We start from the raw sequence: 17500 nt of genomic DNA on the forward strand, positions 1-17500 counted from the left end.
AATATCATTGGCAATAAAACAGAATCTACAAATCACTAAAAATAAAATTAAATGTTAAATTAAATTATGCGCGGCTGCAGGCGTGGCGCGCGCGCGCTCTCTCTCTCTCTCTCTCTCTCTCTCTCGCTCTCTTTCACACACACACACACACACACACTCCACACGACACAGACAATACGGACACAAACGAAAATAAAAGTAATACGTACATATACAATACATTTAAGGGGAAGGCGGGGGAAATGCTGCTCTTGACACAGAAAGAAGAAATCGAGCCAAGCATTCGGTCCCAAAATTCAACTCTAGAGGAAAGAATTGGGACATCCGTTACAAAAACGGAAGACAATAAATTCAAAGCAAAAGGGCAGTAGAAAAGTTCTGACTTTATGAAAGAAGATCGTAAGATGGTAAAAGAAGAAGATCAAATTAGAGTATATGGTGCTCCACGCCACCATGTAAAATTATGGCGTTTAGGGCTATTTAAAAAAGAGTGTCGCTGTTACAAAGGGGCATACAACCAAACCACCAGCAAAGGGAAAAATGAAGCAGCCTTGCTTTCAATCTTCATCCTCTTTTTCACATACGAATTAGGACGTATGCCGATCTGAATCCTCGCTGTCAATTCGGATTAGGCGCATTCCTTCATAGCGAAACTGAAGAATCAAGCACAGAAACGACGATGTCTCCACGAAGAGGTGAAGGTAAAAGGGTGTGCAGTTACACTTTCTGTGCATCCTGGATCACAACTCGGTTCAAATTAGTTATGTTATGGCAAACACCGTTCTCAAAAGACTCCTCTGTGTGGATAAAGCGGACGATAAACCTTGGAATCTGAGGCAAGCTTATCAACAAACCACCAGCGCCACCAGAATGAATGCTTCCGATCAAAAGCCCCACACAGTTATAACTGTAATGCGTTGATAACGAACATATAACAAAATACATCGACATCAAGAATGAATCCGCGCGCGTGATCGAATTGCCACTTATAACGAAAAAATAAGCGAAAACAACGAACGAGGCTCAGTGAGACGACAAAATCCAGCCATGAAATCAATTGCGAAGAACCGTCTGATTCGTAGTTTAAATACTGATGAAGCAGTGAGCTGGTAGACGTTTCCGAATCGAAACAGATCGAAATGTGGATCGATCGCATGATCCGTAGAATGATTGGCACTCAAGTTTATCTGCATATATCGATTGTGATGCTTTCGATTAGGAAGTTAAGGACGATCCATGCATTTTAAAATCATGGTATTGATGATGATGATGATGATTTCTCATTGTAGTAGAAAGATGGACGATGATGATGAAGATGACTTTTTAAGGGATCGATACTTACCGACAAAACGGCCTCCAATGCAGTTACCACGGTGATGACTGTGTAGCGAAATAATGGAAATGCGCCGACTCGGACATCCAGATGAATCATCCCAACTGAATTGCGAATCATGGCGGAAAAAATAAACGAACGCAACGAACGACGGAACGTATAATCAGTATGGTGTCTCCCAAAATTAAATCATAGACGATCGGCTCTTGCGTTTACCTGCATGTCTTGATTGCGATGAAACTGAATTTGGTAGTTAATCACCATCCGATTACCTGTAAGGGAAACATATGATAATGGTGTCTGTAATGATAATGACGATGACGATGATGATGATAATGAGTAAACATAATCATGAACGATTATTATGATAAGCATGTTCAAGGTGATAACTTTCTCAGTGAGATAAAAAGCGTAATGATAGCGAGTTTGGAAATATGATTATTGAGAATCTGTGTCCCAAGAGAAATTACGGACAGTGCTCCTTCATAAAAGAAATGGATTGTTTGCGTGCAGGTGTTCAAAAGAGAGTGCCGGGAAATAGGCAGATATTGAAATCAGTGGAGAAAGGTAAGCTCAAGCAATCAGGTGTAAAGGAAAGGCTCATCAAGAGACTGTAAATGCGAAAAACTACCGCTCATTAGAGCTGACAAAGGTATATGGAGATGGTGTGGAAATGAAGAACAGAGAGACCTTAAATAGGGCTGTGGAGCAGTCCGTATGTTAGACAGTCTTCTCGGAAAAGCGTTTGGGTCGTTAACGATAAGGGGTTAGAGGAAACGAAATAGAAACAGGTTGAATGAATCTAGACCACATATAAAACGCTTTCCGAAGGTCATAGTAGTTAGGAAAAGGAAATAAGGGCTGAAGTGTACAAAAAAGGTGACTCAAAAGAGAAAAGGAAAAGAGAAAGGAGGAAAGGAAAAATTAAACAGAGAAAATTTAAGAGTCATCTCCTTTCTTGATGCCTGCAACTGAGGGATGAATACCAGCAAAAAAGAGGCAAGAGGTAAAACTCAGAACAGAACCATAACGCTGGCAAGGGTTAGTGTGGGAGGGCTCAAGGAGTGTGGAAAAAAACTTAAAAACAAGATGCTTCGAAAAGGAAATTAGGGATGGAGTGTACAAAAAGAAAACTCGAACATAAAAGAGGAAAGGAAAAACATAGAAAATATAGAAGTCGTCTCCTTTTTAGTTCCACAACTCAGGGATGACTACCAGCAAAAAGGGAGTAAGAAATGAAACTCAGTATACAGAAGCGTAACGCTGACGAGGGTTAATCTGGGAAGGCTCAAGAATTGGAAAAAGAATATAAAACGAGGATGCATTGAGATGTTTGACCAATCATTTATAAGCGAGTAGAGAAAGAGAACTGAATTCAAAAGGATCAAATTGCAGCATCCCAACACGGAAAAAGGCAACATCAACCGCCCAAACTCCGTGACAACCGTTGAACATACAAGGGAAGGATATTTCATGCCTGGATTGGTTCACAGAGGGCAGTACAAACAACCAATCAACGATGGACCCTAACCCTAAAAACAATAGAGCTGCGACCTAAAGGGATCCAATGAAATTAGAGGTTGTAAAGAGCTGCGTCCTATCTCGGGGGGTGGCAGTATACGAGGTTCGGTTTCCTCTCGTCCTCCTTGTGTGGACTGGTAACTTTGATCTTCTAACTTCGTGCTCTTCTCAGGTATTTTCTTCAACTGAAATTTCCGCTGTATTTTGCAAATTGGTCACTTAATTTCTTGGGATCTTTGGACGATTGCGCCAGACGACGTTTTTTTTTTCGAAACTTGGCTTGCTTTAAACACAGCTTTCTTCTGATTTCCACCCTTTTTGTATTTGTCTTGATCTTCTCTTAACTGCAACCATATCCGCATCTTATTACGTCCATCCTTTTTATTGATCAGAGATGAAATAACAAACAGTTCGCCGCGGCTGCAATCTCTTCAGTCTTCATTTCCATCCTTGCTGGCATAAATTTCTTCTCTTTGTTCTTCGCCAGTCGGAGCCTTGATTGAACTTGCGATAAATCTTTTATCCACTGTTTTAAATAATTAACGTAAGAAAATGAACTGACAGTAGGCGACCAGCCCATGGAACAGCTAGTGTTGCATGAGCCCCCGCACCAAATCCTAATTAAACTGAAGCCTACTTATAAGTTACATTGATTATCTTAAACTTTTGATCTCCAATTGTATTCGCACTAGGCACGTTTTCTTCCCTGTGTCTGCCGACGTTATCTTGATATTTTTCTTCCCGTTTCCAATCTTCTTGATTTCAATAATCCTGATGACGCTTACTTGTCCTTTGACTGAGGTACTGTTTGTACTGTTTTCTGAATTCTTAAGTTCACTGTTTTTCGCGTTCCGTTTTCTGAGTTCTCGAGTTCACTGCTTTTCGCGGGGGTTTGTTAAGTCCTGTCTTTTATTTGACTTTTTATTTTCCTTTGTTTTTCAATCTTCTTCAGCGCATTCCTCTCATTTTTGAATTCTTGCAGTTTTTTCTTCTCTTTTTTCTGTGACTTAGCTAAAGGAGCCGCGAGTAAAATTAAAGTATTGAAGACGAATAGGAAAAAGACAACACAAAAGGACTTTATAGTGGTAGATTCTGGCAATTTCGTCTGAAATCAAGAAAGAATTATTGAAAAAAGGCTTGTTTAAATGCCAACGAGAACACAAGCAAGAGAATTGGACCAACAGCAACACGATAGAAAGAAATTTCTCAAACTGCCGCTCTATATTTTGTGAAAACATTGATGAACTCACTGCACAACCTGGAAAAAGACCGCATGACCAAGAGCAAAGGAAAAAGGAGAACAATTTGGGGAAGTTTAGTGAGTTTGTTCGTCCATTTTTTTTGAAGACGCTTCCTTGTCCCGAATGTCGAGTCGCCTCCTCCTCACTTTGTGATAGCGACATTTTTATTCCAAGGTATCCACTGTCATCTTCTCAGCGTTTTTCTTTGTCTTAAAATCTTCTTCTTTTCCGTCTCTTTGGTTTTGCAAACAAAGACTTAAAGCAAAAAGTATCTTCAGTCTAGGTGTGTAAGAACGCACCATGACCAAAACTAAGAAAGCATAGAAAACTCCTTGAGCCCCTTAGAAGATACATTTAAGAGAGCAGGTAAAGAGGAAAAAATGAAAGAGCTACCCTGCCAACCACTTTTGGATCTTCCTTGTCTGACTTCGCTTTTCTTTGTTCTTCTTTGCTCTTTCTCGCCCTTTCTTCTTCGTCTTTTTACCTCAGGTTATACTTCGTTTATTTTCGTCCCACACTGTTTGTTTATCAAACTTCGCGATTCATACTATTTCTTTCTTCTCTCCACGGTTTTTTCGTTCGTCTTCATTGCTCTTAATTCTACTTTCGTCTTCTGAGTCTAACATAGTTCTTCTATTTGTCGATCACTTTACTTCATCGCTTTTGTTCATGATTTTTCAGTTTTCTTTTGTCGCTGTTCTTCGATGTTTTTCTCTTTTTATGCCGGTATTTTTCTCGCTTTTCTTGGGTTCGTTCTTCAATTTTCCTCCACGGGTCACTTCAATCGACCTTTTTCAGTTTGAGCCGCTTCTTCCCCATTGATTTCATGTTTACTTTAACTTCAACTCTCGTCTGTCATGCGTATTTTTTTCACTTCTCACCATTCAATGGCTTCTTCTCATCAGGGACATCTTCGGCGATTTATTTAACACTATCATTACAAATCTCTGTCCTTACTGAATGCGCGCGACCAGTTCACGGGATGCTAGTCATCCCGAAAACTCCCGCACCGCTTGATAGAGAGAGTCGAAATTCTTAGACAAGCTTTTTCAGTTACTACGTATTAAGTTAGTTTAACTTTATTTCCATTTTATGTTAAGAAAATAACGCACGCGACCAGCCCATTTGACAAACATCAATTGAGCTCCCGCGTCGCTTCAGAACTACAATTAAACTTATAGTTTACCCACCCCTCCCACCCAAAATACCCACCCAGGGGGAAAAAGAAAGCGGCTTAGACAAAATAAACAAACAATTTTGCTATCAGTATTAAGCTACTTCTATCATTATCGCGGAAAAATTGTTTTCAAAGACATAGTCAAAAACTTAAAGAAACTATCAGCCTAATATAAAAAAAATGAAAAGAAGCTATGAGCCTACAACACCGAACTGAACCATGACTGAACTAAAACATCGGTAGTGAAAAAGTCATCACGCAAAGCTGGGAAAAGCAAATGAAAATGTCCGGTATCGAAAAAATGGCATCGAAGAAGGCTATAAGCCACGTACACCAGATGAAGTAAATACGTCTATCCATGAAGAAAAAGACGATTATATGTGAATCTCGTTAAAAAAAGGTGTTGCGCATCCGTGAAAAACTGACAAATCGCTATGCTCCACGCAAAAAGCCCGTCGATCCACGAAGAAAAAGATGACTTGATACGCGCTTCGCAAAAAAAGATCCGTCGATCCAAGGACGACCAGATGGCTCGGTGATGTGTTCAACTTGAACTCGCGGAAAAAAATCGTCGATCGGTGAAAAAAGGTCACAGTTATAAAACATGGTGCGTGAATTCAGCATCGTAATGAGTAAGAAAGTAAACTTAGCTCAGAGATGGCTGAGTTTACACCGAGCAAGTTAAGCTCGTTTCCAGGTCTCTACTTTTATCAAGAGAGAGCCTGGGTTTGAGTTCCTCTATTTACTTAGTAATAGCAAGAAAAGAGTTCTGGCTATTAGAAGTATTTCTGCTTAAACGCTGAAGAACAAGAAAATTAATTAAGCACTTACCGTGGACTTCAAGCGGATGCAGATGTTGAACTTCTCAATTACCATTCAGTAAATAAATCTATTACACCCAGTTATGTCTCAACACTTAGTTTTCAAACCAACTGGGAAAACGGCTGAATTTTACCAATTGGTTTGATTGTACAGCGTTTAAGCGTGACGTACCTGAATGGACCGAGGCTAGCTCGCCCCAGTGGCAGAGCAAGTTCTGTCACTAAGCTGAGCCATGAGAAAGCGACATTGTACGACGCTGTAGCGGAAGTAATGTTTAAGTAAAACTGATGCTTAAAATGCAAACAAAAAATCAACGGAAACCTAAATAAACAGAAAGGGTCAAAATCCGTCGAATAACCGGAGTCAATATCCATTGATGACCAAAGCTGACAAAAAACGAGCCGGAAAAATTTCGAGAAAGACGCCTCAGGTCCATTCAGTGTTCAGTTAATTACCCCCCCTTAAACTATCCCATCCCCAAAATAATAAACGAAGGTAAAATGGGTACGATACCAAGACCATACAGGTCTTCGACGGAAGGTGGCTGTTGGAATTCGTTGCCATAGTTCATTGAAGCTTGGAGAGAGGATGTACCAGGCCATACAAGTCATCGAGATGTGAAGGTGGGGGTGAATCAAATGGCTCTATTTTCCTGGGGCAGAAAAAAAAAATTCAGTAAACACATGGGGCAGCTTTAAAAATGATCTTGTCCTTGCAGTAAAAAAAAACTAGACCGCAAGGGAAGAGCCGATTTAAATGCCTTTTCAATCAGTGATCGCTTCCGGGAATTCTACTTTTCAATAAAACCTGGATCTAAAAACCACTTTTTGATTTGTGATTTACATGCAAAACAAAAACACTAAGGCTAAAAATGTCACGAAACTCAGAACAAAACGTTGTTGTCTTCTGTGCTTCTGTGGAGGTGAAGATGGTGAACTGCGTCAAGATTAAAATGTATGAAAAGGTGATGAGGTTTAAGCCTTCCACTTTAACGGTGGGAAACCTTGCTATGATTTTCAAACTTGATGTAAATCAAGGAATTTATATTTGTGAAAATGAAGTAGAGATAATAATACCAACAGAAACGGGTCTTTTAACATGGAAGATTATGATAAGACTTACTTTGCGAATGGTGAGCCAAGTCAACCAACACTGCCCGCGTCCTCGAGGAGCTCTGCCTAACTAATTTCGCCGAGTGATTAATTACCTGGGAATCCCATCGTCTTACCAGAGAACAGAGCCACTAAAAATAAATCTGAACCCTCCCCCTGGCCAGATGCCCAGCGCACAAACTTTAAAGCGTCCGAGTTTTAGCTCAATTGAGGGGAAGGTTTGAAAAGTTTGAAAATCATTTCAAGGTTTCCCACCTTTAAATTCAAAGACTTAAGCCCAATCACCTTTTCATTCATCTTAATCTTGACACGGTTCGCCATCTTCACCTCCACAGAAGCAATAGGAGGCTAGTTTCGCGCCATTTTTTGTCAGCTGTCTCAATCGAGGAAGTCAAACAGAGAAAGTGGAAAAAAGTCGACATTTTTCTATTTTGACTGAAACAGGCAAAAGCTGAAAATACTCGAGAAATTTCTCGTCAGTGACTTTTGCGCAAAAAGGGAAATAAAGCGATAACACGAGAAAATTGACTTCAGCAACATCCGAGAGAAAAAGGTGACAGTTGTTTCAGGTATTTTAACTCAAGTGAGATCGGCCTAAAAGCTTTAATGTTTTTCGTTTTGCGTGTAGTTAACAAATCAAAAGGGTGATTTTTATGGAGTTTTGCATTTTCTAGATCCAAGTTTTATTGAACTGAAGTAGAATTGCCGGAAGCGATCACTGATTCTTTTCATCACTTATTTTTAACTGTTTTATTTTCGAGAGAGGAGGAAACCTAACAAATTCTTTTCAAGAAGATTGGCGCAATAAAATGCTGTTTGAATTATTTGCGAGAAAAAGGTAATGGTAATAGACTCTATGCAAAAATGGCTGCCTTTAAATTATTCTTTTGTTCATATTCAAAATAGCCCAACTAACCTCGTTCGGGATAACAAATTCTTTAGAATGTTTGTCTCAAAAGGCAGCCATTTTTGCATAGGGTCTATTGGACTGAGGAGTCCAATTCGGTCTGTAAACAAAATCGGACGACCGTGCAACGGGAGTCTGATTTTTTTATCACGAGTCGACACGAAGTCCTCTTACCAATTAATCATAAAAATTACAATTTCCGAGAAAGAAAAAAAGAGCCAAGTTATGAAAGAAAGGAAAAATTTGCATTAAACGAGTGACAAAAGAGGCGTAAATTGCTCTGAAAGAAAGCCCCAATTTAGGACTCTGTTCACTGTTTCTATAGTGATTGAAACAAAGGTTGTGATTGGTTGATTTAAACTAAAACTTTGAATGTGATTGGCTTATTGAATTGTCCGATATCAACTTGGCAAGTGAATTGGTGCAAAATAGGAGATTTTTAAACCAATCACAATCAAGGATTAAGGGCCCACGGACGGATTTTTCGCGCGTTGCTAAGGAAGTGGAATGTTACTTCCGGTGACTGACGTCATTATATCGTGAGCTGACCAGAAAACTCACTCACCGACCTGAAAATTTGATAACAATCTCCTAATTGTTGTTTGCATCCAAGGTATTTCCTTGCCCTTCCTCGCGCTCCTCCTCAGATCAACTGCGCATGCGTAACCAAACTGACTTCCGGTTTGAGATAAAGCTAAATTTCCGGCGGTCGTTAAATTGAATTAATTTTTTTTTATGTTGCTCGTTTCACCTCCAAATACAGAATATAGCTTAGCATTGGTTTCTTCAAATCATCTTTTTTGAAAATGTTATGGGTATTTCAGTATCGTTTCTCCCTCTAAAAAGAACATTTTACAAAATAAAAAGAAAACCATGCTCGGCTGGATGCAAAAACGAATACAAATTATGAAACCACTGATTAAATACCCAAATTGTGTAGCACGTAGACAAATTTAGAGTTTTCTTTTATTGGTCACGTGACCATGGGCGTGGCATGTTGACGTCAAATTTGGGGTCATTGGTTCACAAAAGTTGGAAATTGACCAAAATAATGCCACATTCTCTCAAATTACTCAACCATTACATCCTTAGCAACGCACCCCAAAAAATACGTCAGTAGGCCCTTAAGGACGGTGCCTAGTTGCGCATACGTTCTGCGCATCTCAAGATACTCAGGTTTCCAATGGGTTGTGCTCAGTAATACGGGAATATTTTTGCGCCCTTTATGTGGAGAAAGCTGAACTTAGCAAGTGTTCTTGGTATCCAAAAAGAAAACTGGGGGTAACCATGCATTTTTAAGCGATAATTAGGCTTTAATTTGGAAAACAACGCCATACAGTACTTTGTATTTTGAAGCTTTTTACAAATATCGTTGATCAATTGTCTTTGAAAAATGCGTGGTTACCCATAATTTTTTTTTTGTATTTCAATAACACTTCTTAAAATCTGCTTTTCGCGCATGTTCCTACACCGCACCCGTGATAATAATACTTTTGAATTAGAAGGAACCGTCCTGAAGCTGAGAATAGTGAGATTGAAAATAGCCGTAAAAGACTCGTGAGAGTTCTAATTCTAATTGAGTGACCTGAGTGAGCAATCCAACTGCTCTACTCCTCTCAAATTAAGGCGGCAAAATACGAGATAAAAAAACCCTCAACTTGTCGCGCAACATTGTTTCGTTGCAAGTTTTGGTGGATGTTTCGCGTTTTTTACCTTGCATGATCAACTTCACAAATGTTTTTGTTGCGGGTTGAAGAAATGCAGCGCGCTGATTGGTTGATTTGCTAGTACATGAGCACATTTGTTGCGCGACAAGTTGTGAGCTTGATGAAAAACGAGCAACAAAGCCAAAATTTGTTGCTCAGAGTAGACCCGCGCTCTACTTTTCGCAACAACTTTCTTCAACCCGCAACAAATGTTTTTGTTGCGCGACAAAATGATCATGCAAGGTGAAAAACAGGAAACATCGACCCAAACTTGCAACGAAACAATGTTGACGCGCCAAGTTGAGGGTTTTTGTATCTCGTATTTTACTAGCCGCCTTTAGGAAAACAAGCAATATTAATCAATAAATTAATCCGCTACCCTGGGTGCCAGAGGTTATTTTTTCCATTGGAGGAGGGAAATGTGTACGCGGCGAAGCTGCGGCAACAAGGTGTGAAGCGCCGAGAGGAAAAAAATAACAGCATTTTTTTTTTCGTCCTCGACAGTTGTTTTGGAATCTCTGAGCGTTCTCTCCGACCTTGCAAAAAAAATTGCTATGGCACCCAGGGTTAATTTAACGCGTCATAGAATAAATGTACAATTACCTAAGTCGATTGATCATTGAGAAAACGTAGTGAAAATAAAAGGAACTGAAGTTTTTACGCAGCTTGACGTGATTTAAACTGTGTCGGTCATTCAGTCTAAACAATAATCAAAAAAAATAAGTGCTCGTGAGTTGTTGACCGATAAGATCTTTTCGGGATTAAAAATTTGCAAGCTGACGTCAGCTTTGCATCAAGGAAATGGTGCAACAGTTCCTTCAACCAGCAAATAAAGACGAGGCCAACTCCGGCTTCCAGCTTCAATACAAGTGAAAGAAAGAACCCCGCAAAAGTAATCTTGTTCCAGGATTCAAAAATGTAAAAACAAATTATTCCCACTTAGCAAAGTTTTTGGAAAATAAATTTTTCCTTCGAGTACATGCCGTACCGGAAAAAGCGGGAAAACTCTGACAAACGAGTTGCTCATGTTCTCATCAAACTTTATATCTCCAAAGACAAATAAACGCTCAGAAAATTCTTCTTAAACTACTTGAAAGTTAACATTAAACTTTAAATTTTTGAAGATGGAGTATTTTGTTTCTTTTAAATGCAACACATTGAAAAAATGTTCACGAATCACTTAATTAGACACAGAGCAAGAACATCTAAATTTTGTCAACGCCGGGTCAGGTTTAAAATATCACAGAAGCGTAAAAGTATGCTTACAGTCAATTCAATTAATTGAAAGCAATCTTACCTCGGCTTCATAGCTGCAAAACGTTTACAAAACACCCAGTTTGTCATTAAACAAGCGACTGTCCACGCGAAGAGTTGCTGTTATTTTTCTTTGTCTTGCGACAAAAGCTGGCCTTGTTTTTGTAACTTTTAACGCCTTATTGTACCATGGGTTGTTGTCCGTGGTGAGAAGGCTTTCCACTGGTTAAAAAAATAAAAATAATAACAATAACAATGAGGCTTTAACTCAGGTAGCATGAATTTAATAAAAGGGAAAGCAAGCAATAACGCACTCAGCGAGCGCCAACACGTGCAAAATTTTGTCGAGAATTTCTTACCTTGAAGGAACATTCTTGTTTTCAATTGAAACTCTTCGTCTTTGCTGCTTCTTTTTCTGTACTACGTTGAATTATCTTCCGGCCAAAAAGCAGTTTTCTCTGAGACGAAAAAACATGACTCGCCCGACTGCCTGCTTATTATGCAAAAGTGAGAATTTTGTGAACTTGGGCAAAGTGAAAAAGGCGCGAATTTTGTACCGGCTGCCAAATTCTTTCATTTAATTGGTTTTAAAGGAGAAGGAAGGTCCCATTGGTTGAATGAATGACATCTGTCACCCGTCAAAAGCACGTGGGTTGTAGTTGTCAATTAGCGAGCACGGACGTTTCGGTTGTTAAATTAATATAGATATTAAAAAAAAACAAAACTTTCTGTAATCATTAATACAATTGCTTCTCAAGGCACCGATGGAGCGTGGCGGGAAACATTTTGTTATCCTTTTTTATTTATGGTTTCTTCTACCTCGTTTTTTAGCAACTTCCAGCTAAAAAGCAATAAAATACTTCTACGAAAAGGGGATTAGGAAGCCAAAGAACATGGAAGTCCAAGTGAGATTGTATTGCTTCTAATACGGGGTGTACTGCAGGAGAATAATCAGTCTTTCTTCTGAATGTTTGTATGGGGATCCGAAATTGAGCATCTGTGCGATCCTTGAGTGGGTTGTGGCAGTCAATTAGCAAAAACGGACCTTTCGGTTGTATAATTAATAGATGTTAAAAACAAAACTTGGTGGGAGGCGGGGCGTGATACCTAGTTTCCACGGGATGGCGATCAGGATACGGTCGCATACTTTTGATACAATTGCTTTGATTAAATGAAGTGTCAAAAGCAGAAACCTATATCCATGAGACTTTTATGCAGCCTGTGACTGATGAAAATAATTTTAAAATTTCACCGAAGTGGAAAGAAATCTCCACCTCTTTGCCAACACTCAGGTGAAGTTATATACCTCATAATGAAAAGTAGAAAAATGACGCTAGCTAACGAAGCGAATACTATTGCAGGAAGCCACGTTTATCACTCTTGTGGCATAACCATTTTCTGATAAAATTTCAAGGATACGAAAAACCGAAGGGATCCCGTCGAAACTAGTTTGATTTCGACAAGCAGAAAAGGAAAACTGCTCTAACATGTGTAGGGTTGAGAATAATTTTGACTTCACGCAACATGTCGGTTGAGTTTGTTGGTTCTCCACTCTGCGCGGAAAGGCTTTTCTCCTGATACAGCAGTTTTTCCCTCATCAAAAAGCCAACATTGCAAGGTGCCTTTTTGAGACAAATTCGTATAAAGTTGTTGAGACGAAATGTAAACGACGATGCCTCCCCTCTACCCCCTCCCCGCCTTCCAGAAAAGGAAGCCGTTGACGCAATAAAACCCTCAAAAAGGGGAGTCCAAGAAAAAAGGTGATAACCCGGCATTTTTTCTCAAATACAAAGTTACTGGTTCTCCTTTTTAGGGGAAGAAGCTTTTATTTGAACAATTTAGCCCCAATTTGATTTTTTGGGCGTTGCCATTGGATTTTATAGTGGCGTTGGGCGGTTGTCTCTCTCGCTTCACGCAAAAAAAGGTCATAAACTGCCGTATTTTTGCGCTGGTCGCGAATGCGTCGTCGTCAAGCGAAAGGTCTGGATCGAGGGTGAAAACGAAGAGTGACACTGGGGAGAGACACTAAATTTTTACTTGACGACGCACGGCCAGCGCAAAAATACGGCTGTTTTGCAATGTAGAGAATGTCGTAGCCCAGAATATTAAATAGCTTGTAGTTCTTAAAGTTCGGCGTTAGTTCATATAAAGAGAGGAGGTTTATCCGTAAGTTTAGTATTCCACTTTGAAACAAGACGCTAGAATAGCAATTACTCCTAAGAAAGTTTTGAATGAACTTAACGGTGTTGAACAGTGGCAAAAAAAATGAATACCGACACAAAGGCGGGTTTCGTAAATTTCGATCCAGCGACACCAATGACTTTCAAGAAAGAGCACTTCACGAGGTTGCGACAAAATGCAGATTGGGTCGACGATAAATTCCCCCTACCCCTAGAGGTCATCTGTTTGAGTAACTTGGTTTCATACAACTTTCAATTTCCAGGAGCTCATAACCAGGCCCCGGTTTCTCGAAGCATGGTAAGCGCTAACCAGCGATAAATACCATGGAAAACTATAGCTATTGATATCTCTTAACCAACCGTTAGCGCTAACCAGGCTTCCATCAACCGGCGCTAGAACGGCACAACTTCGATGGATTAAGAGAGCGGGTTACTTTTAGATTGATTGTCCCGTGTAACCAGACCTTTCCAGCCAGTCTTGAATCTAAAATTACCGTTTACCCTTGCAACTGAGAATGGTCTTGGGTAAATCGCCTGAAGGACGCTTATGGTACGGTTTGCAGGCGACTACCTTACGACAAAATCACCCATCAAAGGAGCCCATGACCAGGAACGAACAACAGCCCTATACTCCTGTCATGGCGTTATTGGAGACCGATTTATTTTTAGATTGAATTTCCCGCGAATGAGACTAACACAGGAGCTCGATGACCTGTCACAAGAAACTAACTTGACGTCCTAGCGTCACCGAGCCAGAACTGCCTTTGTTTGTTTGTTTGTTTTTTTTTGCGGAAAAGGTAGTCTAAAAACAGATCGGTCTTTAACTTATGGAAGTTTCCAAATCATAGGCTCCAGCCCATCATTCATGTTACATTGTAACACCGTAAGTTCAACATTTCTCGCCCTCATGTCCAAACTTATTTTTCCTTTTCTACATAACCATTTTTTTTATGATCAGGGTGTTTTCAAGTCCTCTCTCGTGATACAGTACGGAGGAATGTCTTTCTGGTCATCGATCGAAGCTGGGCAAGTTTCAGTTCTTTGACATCTTAGTCTCTTACTACACATGACATTTTCATGGAAAACCCGTTTAATAATATTTTAAATAAATTAAATTAGGGCTTCAGTTGAGAAGTGAAAATTACATGGCTCTTTTTTAACTTTAAAAGGAACATTTCTTCGGCAGTCCTAAGTTTCTTGACTCAATTATAACTATAATACCTTAACTCAAATTCATGTAATAGTGTGGCATCTGATAAACAATCTACGTACATTTGTATTCAATATTGTATTTATCTCTCTATTCCGTTCCCCACAGTGTTAAGAGTATAATGAATAAATCCCTGCCTTTTGACGTTGACCTATCTCTTTACAAGAAGAATAATAAGCTTTGTTTGAAATGGTTGGTCCACTCCTCTGTGGAGACACTGCGCGCACAGGATCACGTGTCACACGCGCAACAGTGGAATTTTTGTGGCGTTCACCATTTTTATGGGTGCGTGCAAGAATGAAATGTTAAAGAAGTATTTCCCTTTTGCAATTGATTTCTAAAGAGTTGTCGCCATTACATTTTCTTCGCTAAGTTTCAATTAAAGACGAACGAGTTTCATAAAAATCTTTAAATCACCAGATTTGACAGAGAAACAACAGCAGGAAAGTTTTCTGCGCGCCAAAACTAACGCGGGTCAAGCAAAAAGAAACAAAAATGAAAACATGAGTAGCATAAAATAACTATTGAGTGATGGGATCAGAGTCCTGTGTAAATGGTGTGCCTGTGATAATGAAACGGCTTAAGATCAGCAGTCATAATAGATTTACGGCAGTGAAATCAAAGCACGCTTCAACTGCACACAAGATGATACTAAAGAAATCGGCGCAATCCACGATCTGGCGAGCAACACCCAGGGAAGCCATCGGATGTTTCAGCGAAAAAATTACAGCTGGCAGGCCATCTTCCTTTTACACGTCGGTATCACCAACATATTCTCTGTGGATATCAAAAATAGGTATATCATGTTAGCTTGTTTTCTTTGACACCAGCCATGAAAATGTAGCCTTCGACGTCGGGGGAGCTGGGGAGCGGGGGAGCCCATCAGTGGGTCACCTGTGCCAATTTCTGGTCAATTGGTATCCTTTGACAACCATTAATTAATGAAAGGGAACTACATCCCATAAAATTTCAGCCTTTTCCCTATATTAGCCACCCTTACATCAACATTACCCATGCATAGTCATGTTATTCATTTATACTGCATTTAACTGCCTTACGACTACAATTCAGATAATGGTTTATGAGCTTCTGTTTAAAGCGAATCTGTTTCAACTTAGAGTTAACCTATTTAACATGTAGTGTCTTTTCCCCAAAGCGTTGACTTATAATTGGCCAAACAAGTCCAGTGAAAATCAATAACAAAACAGACAATCATCTGTCCCATGACCGAGCTGGTGAAATGCAGTGGTCTTTTCCTAAGGAAGACATCACAAAAATCAAATACATCCATTTATTTCATTCATCAAATCCTTTCACGGGAACAAATGAGCCCAACAAATTGACCTTCTCACAACTGTGTGGCTTCATCGTTCAGTTGGTAAAGCATTGCACCGGCACCGCGGAGGTCATTCATGGGTTCGAATCCCTTTGATGCCACCTGAATTTCTCAGCTGTCTATCCAGGTGATCTGGTGGCGTCATTTGGAGGACTGGGAAGAAAAATTTTAACGCCGTATCCCACAACCGCGCGCGGCCTTAGGTGTTGTTTCCAAACTCCCCGCAGTATTGCCATCGCCAAAACTCAACAGATCATTACGTGTCTACCACATTTCCTGTTACTGAATGAACATTCAAGTAGACCCGACGACGAGATCTAACCTTGCCTCTGCCATGTTGAATTCGAAAATAAGGCCGCGCGCGGTTATGGGATACGGCGTGAAAATGTTTCTCCCCAGTCCTCCGAATTACGTCACCAGATCACCTGGATAAGAGACAATTACTTAAATTGTCCAGGAAAGTGCGAGGATCCCTTGTATCTTTAGTTTATAACCCGCACCAGAAACCCATAAGGGTTGAAATGTGTAATGCGCAATCACAGCTTCCACTGATTGGTTGAATGTTTCAGTGCTAAGTACCATATTTGGAAACCCCTCACTCCTGTTGTTCCAAATTATGGTACTTAGCAAATTGAATATTCAGAAGCTTGTTTGCCAGCACACAAGGGGCCGTTACATGTTTCAACCCTTATGGGTTTCTGCCCGTACTTCAAATACATACATTCATTTTCAAACATCTTTGAATTCCACGTGACGTCATCACAGGAGTAGACCCATCCCTTTCACTAGCTGAGTCGTGGGTCAAATGTCTCCCGGTTTTGCAAAGTTATACGCCTCATTAAAAGTAAAATTTCAGGAGGAAATCACAAAATAATTTACTACAGATAAAAGTACTTATCATAGTGATAAAAAAAAAAGATTTTTAAAGCTGTTCATTTATTTGTAATTTGAAATCAGCATTTTTAGTCAATTATTAACTTTTAATGACTTACGATCAAGCCAATTTTTTTTGCAGTTTTAAAGTTGAAAGTTATAATTTTTCTTATTGCCGTGTAGAGCAAAGAAAAGTGTTAAAAGTTGTTAGTTTCTTTAAAACTGGTCATTTTATTTTAAAGCAATATTCCTACCTTTGTACACATTTATCATCGCCTTCATTTATGGCCAACAAATTGTGGCATTTTTACGCTGAATTAATAGAAAGACAGGAAAGACGTTAATATTAAATATGGAAGGTTAAAGGTTATAGGCGAAGCGGCGACCCCTAGGGTAAAGTATGCTTATTGTTCAGGTTTATTCATGTGATACCTTTTCATGAGGGACAGACTGAGTGGTCAGGTGCTGGACACGTGCTCGGTGTGGACTCTGGAACTAATTAGGATAGGTCATTTTAAAGTTTTAATTTAGAGTCTTTTTCAAAGCGAGTCAGAGTTAAATAGTATAAGGAGCAAGAACATGACGTCAGTGCGGTCATTTTGGTGCCCCAAAGCGAACCCCCCAAACGAACGCTCCTCTAGTTTTATCCACATATAGTGCTTTGTTTCGGATAAAAAAATATGGCGGCTAATCACGTGATTACACAGGCTCTTTTCACGTGAAATGCATCTTACATTACCATTAAAAACGCACTGGTCCTCGCTTTGAAAAAAAGGGCTGAATCCGGAATGGCCCATTGATTAAGTTTAATGGCTTTCAAAGTTCAAC

General features: G+C 39.7%; 1 protein-coding gene and 2 long non-coding RNA genes across 8 annotated transcripts in view; all 3 read right to left on the minus strand.

The window, feature by feature from the left end:
* Positions 1-69, minus strand: part of LOC138029115 (uncharacterized) — an 8335-nt gene extending 8266 nt beyond the window's left edge. The window contains exon 1 of the long non-coding RNA XR_011127819.1: positions 1-69. This exon is cut by the window's left edge and continues 129 nt beyond it. This is a non-coding gene — a long non-coding RNA (uncharacterized lncRNA).
* A 6574-nt stretch (positions 70-6643) lies between these two features.
* LOC138030061 (uncharacterized) lies at positions 6644-11557 on the minus strand. Its single transcript, XR_011128027.1, has 3 exons — positions 11433-11557; positions 11117-11295; positions 6644-6746 (listed from the first exon to the last, which is right to left on the minus strand). It is a non-coding gene; the product is annotated as an uncharacterized lncRNA (long non-coding RNA).
* Positions 11558-14325: 2768 nt separating this feature from the next.
* Positions 14326-17500, minus strand: part of LOC138030973 (glutamic acid-rich protein-like) — a 45527-nt gene continuing 42352 nt past the window's right edge. For 4 of the 6 annotated variants that reach the window (XM_068878831.1, XM_068878828.1, XM_068878832.1 and 1 more), the window contains 2 exons: positions 17105-17167; positions 14326-15240 (listed from right to left, as the gene is read on the minus strand). In XM_068878831.1, the coding sequence (XP_068734932.1) occupies positions 17131-17167 (37 nt within the window). In that variant the 3' untranslated portion in view covers positions 14326-15240; positions 17105-17130. Of the gene's footprint in view, positions 15241-16926; positions 16985-17104; positions 17168-17500 lie in introns of all 6 variants that reach the window. The other 2 variants (XM_068878829.1, XM_068878830.1) reach the window with 2 other exon arrangements.

The sequence above is a fragment of the Montipora capricornis genome, chromosome 13, assembly GCF_036669925.1.
Source record: "Montipora capricornis isolate CH-2021 chromosome 13, ASM3666992v2, whole genome shotgun sequence".
Lineage (NCBI taxonomy): Eukaryota > Metazoa > Cnidaria > Anthozoa > Scleractinia > Acroporidae > Montipora > Montipora capricornis.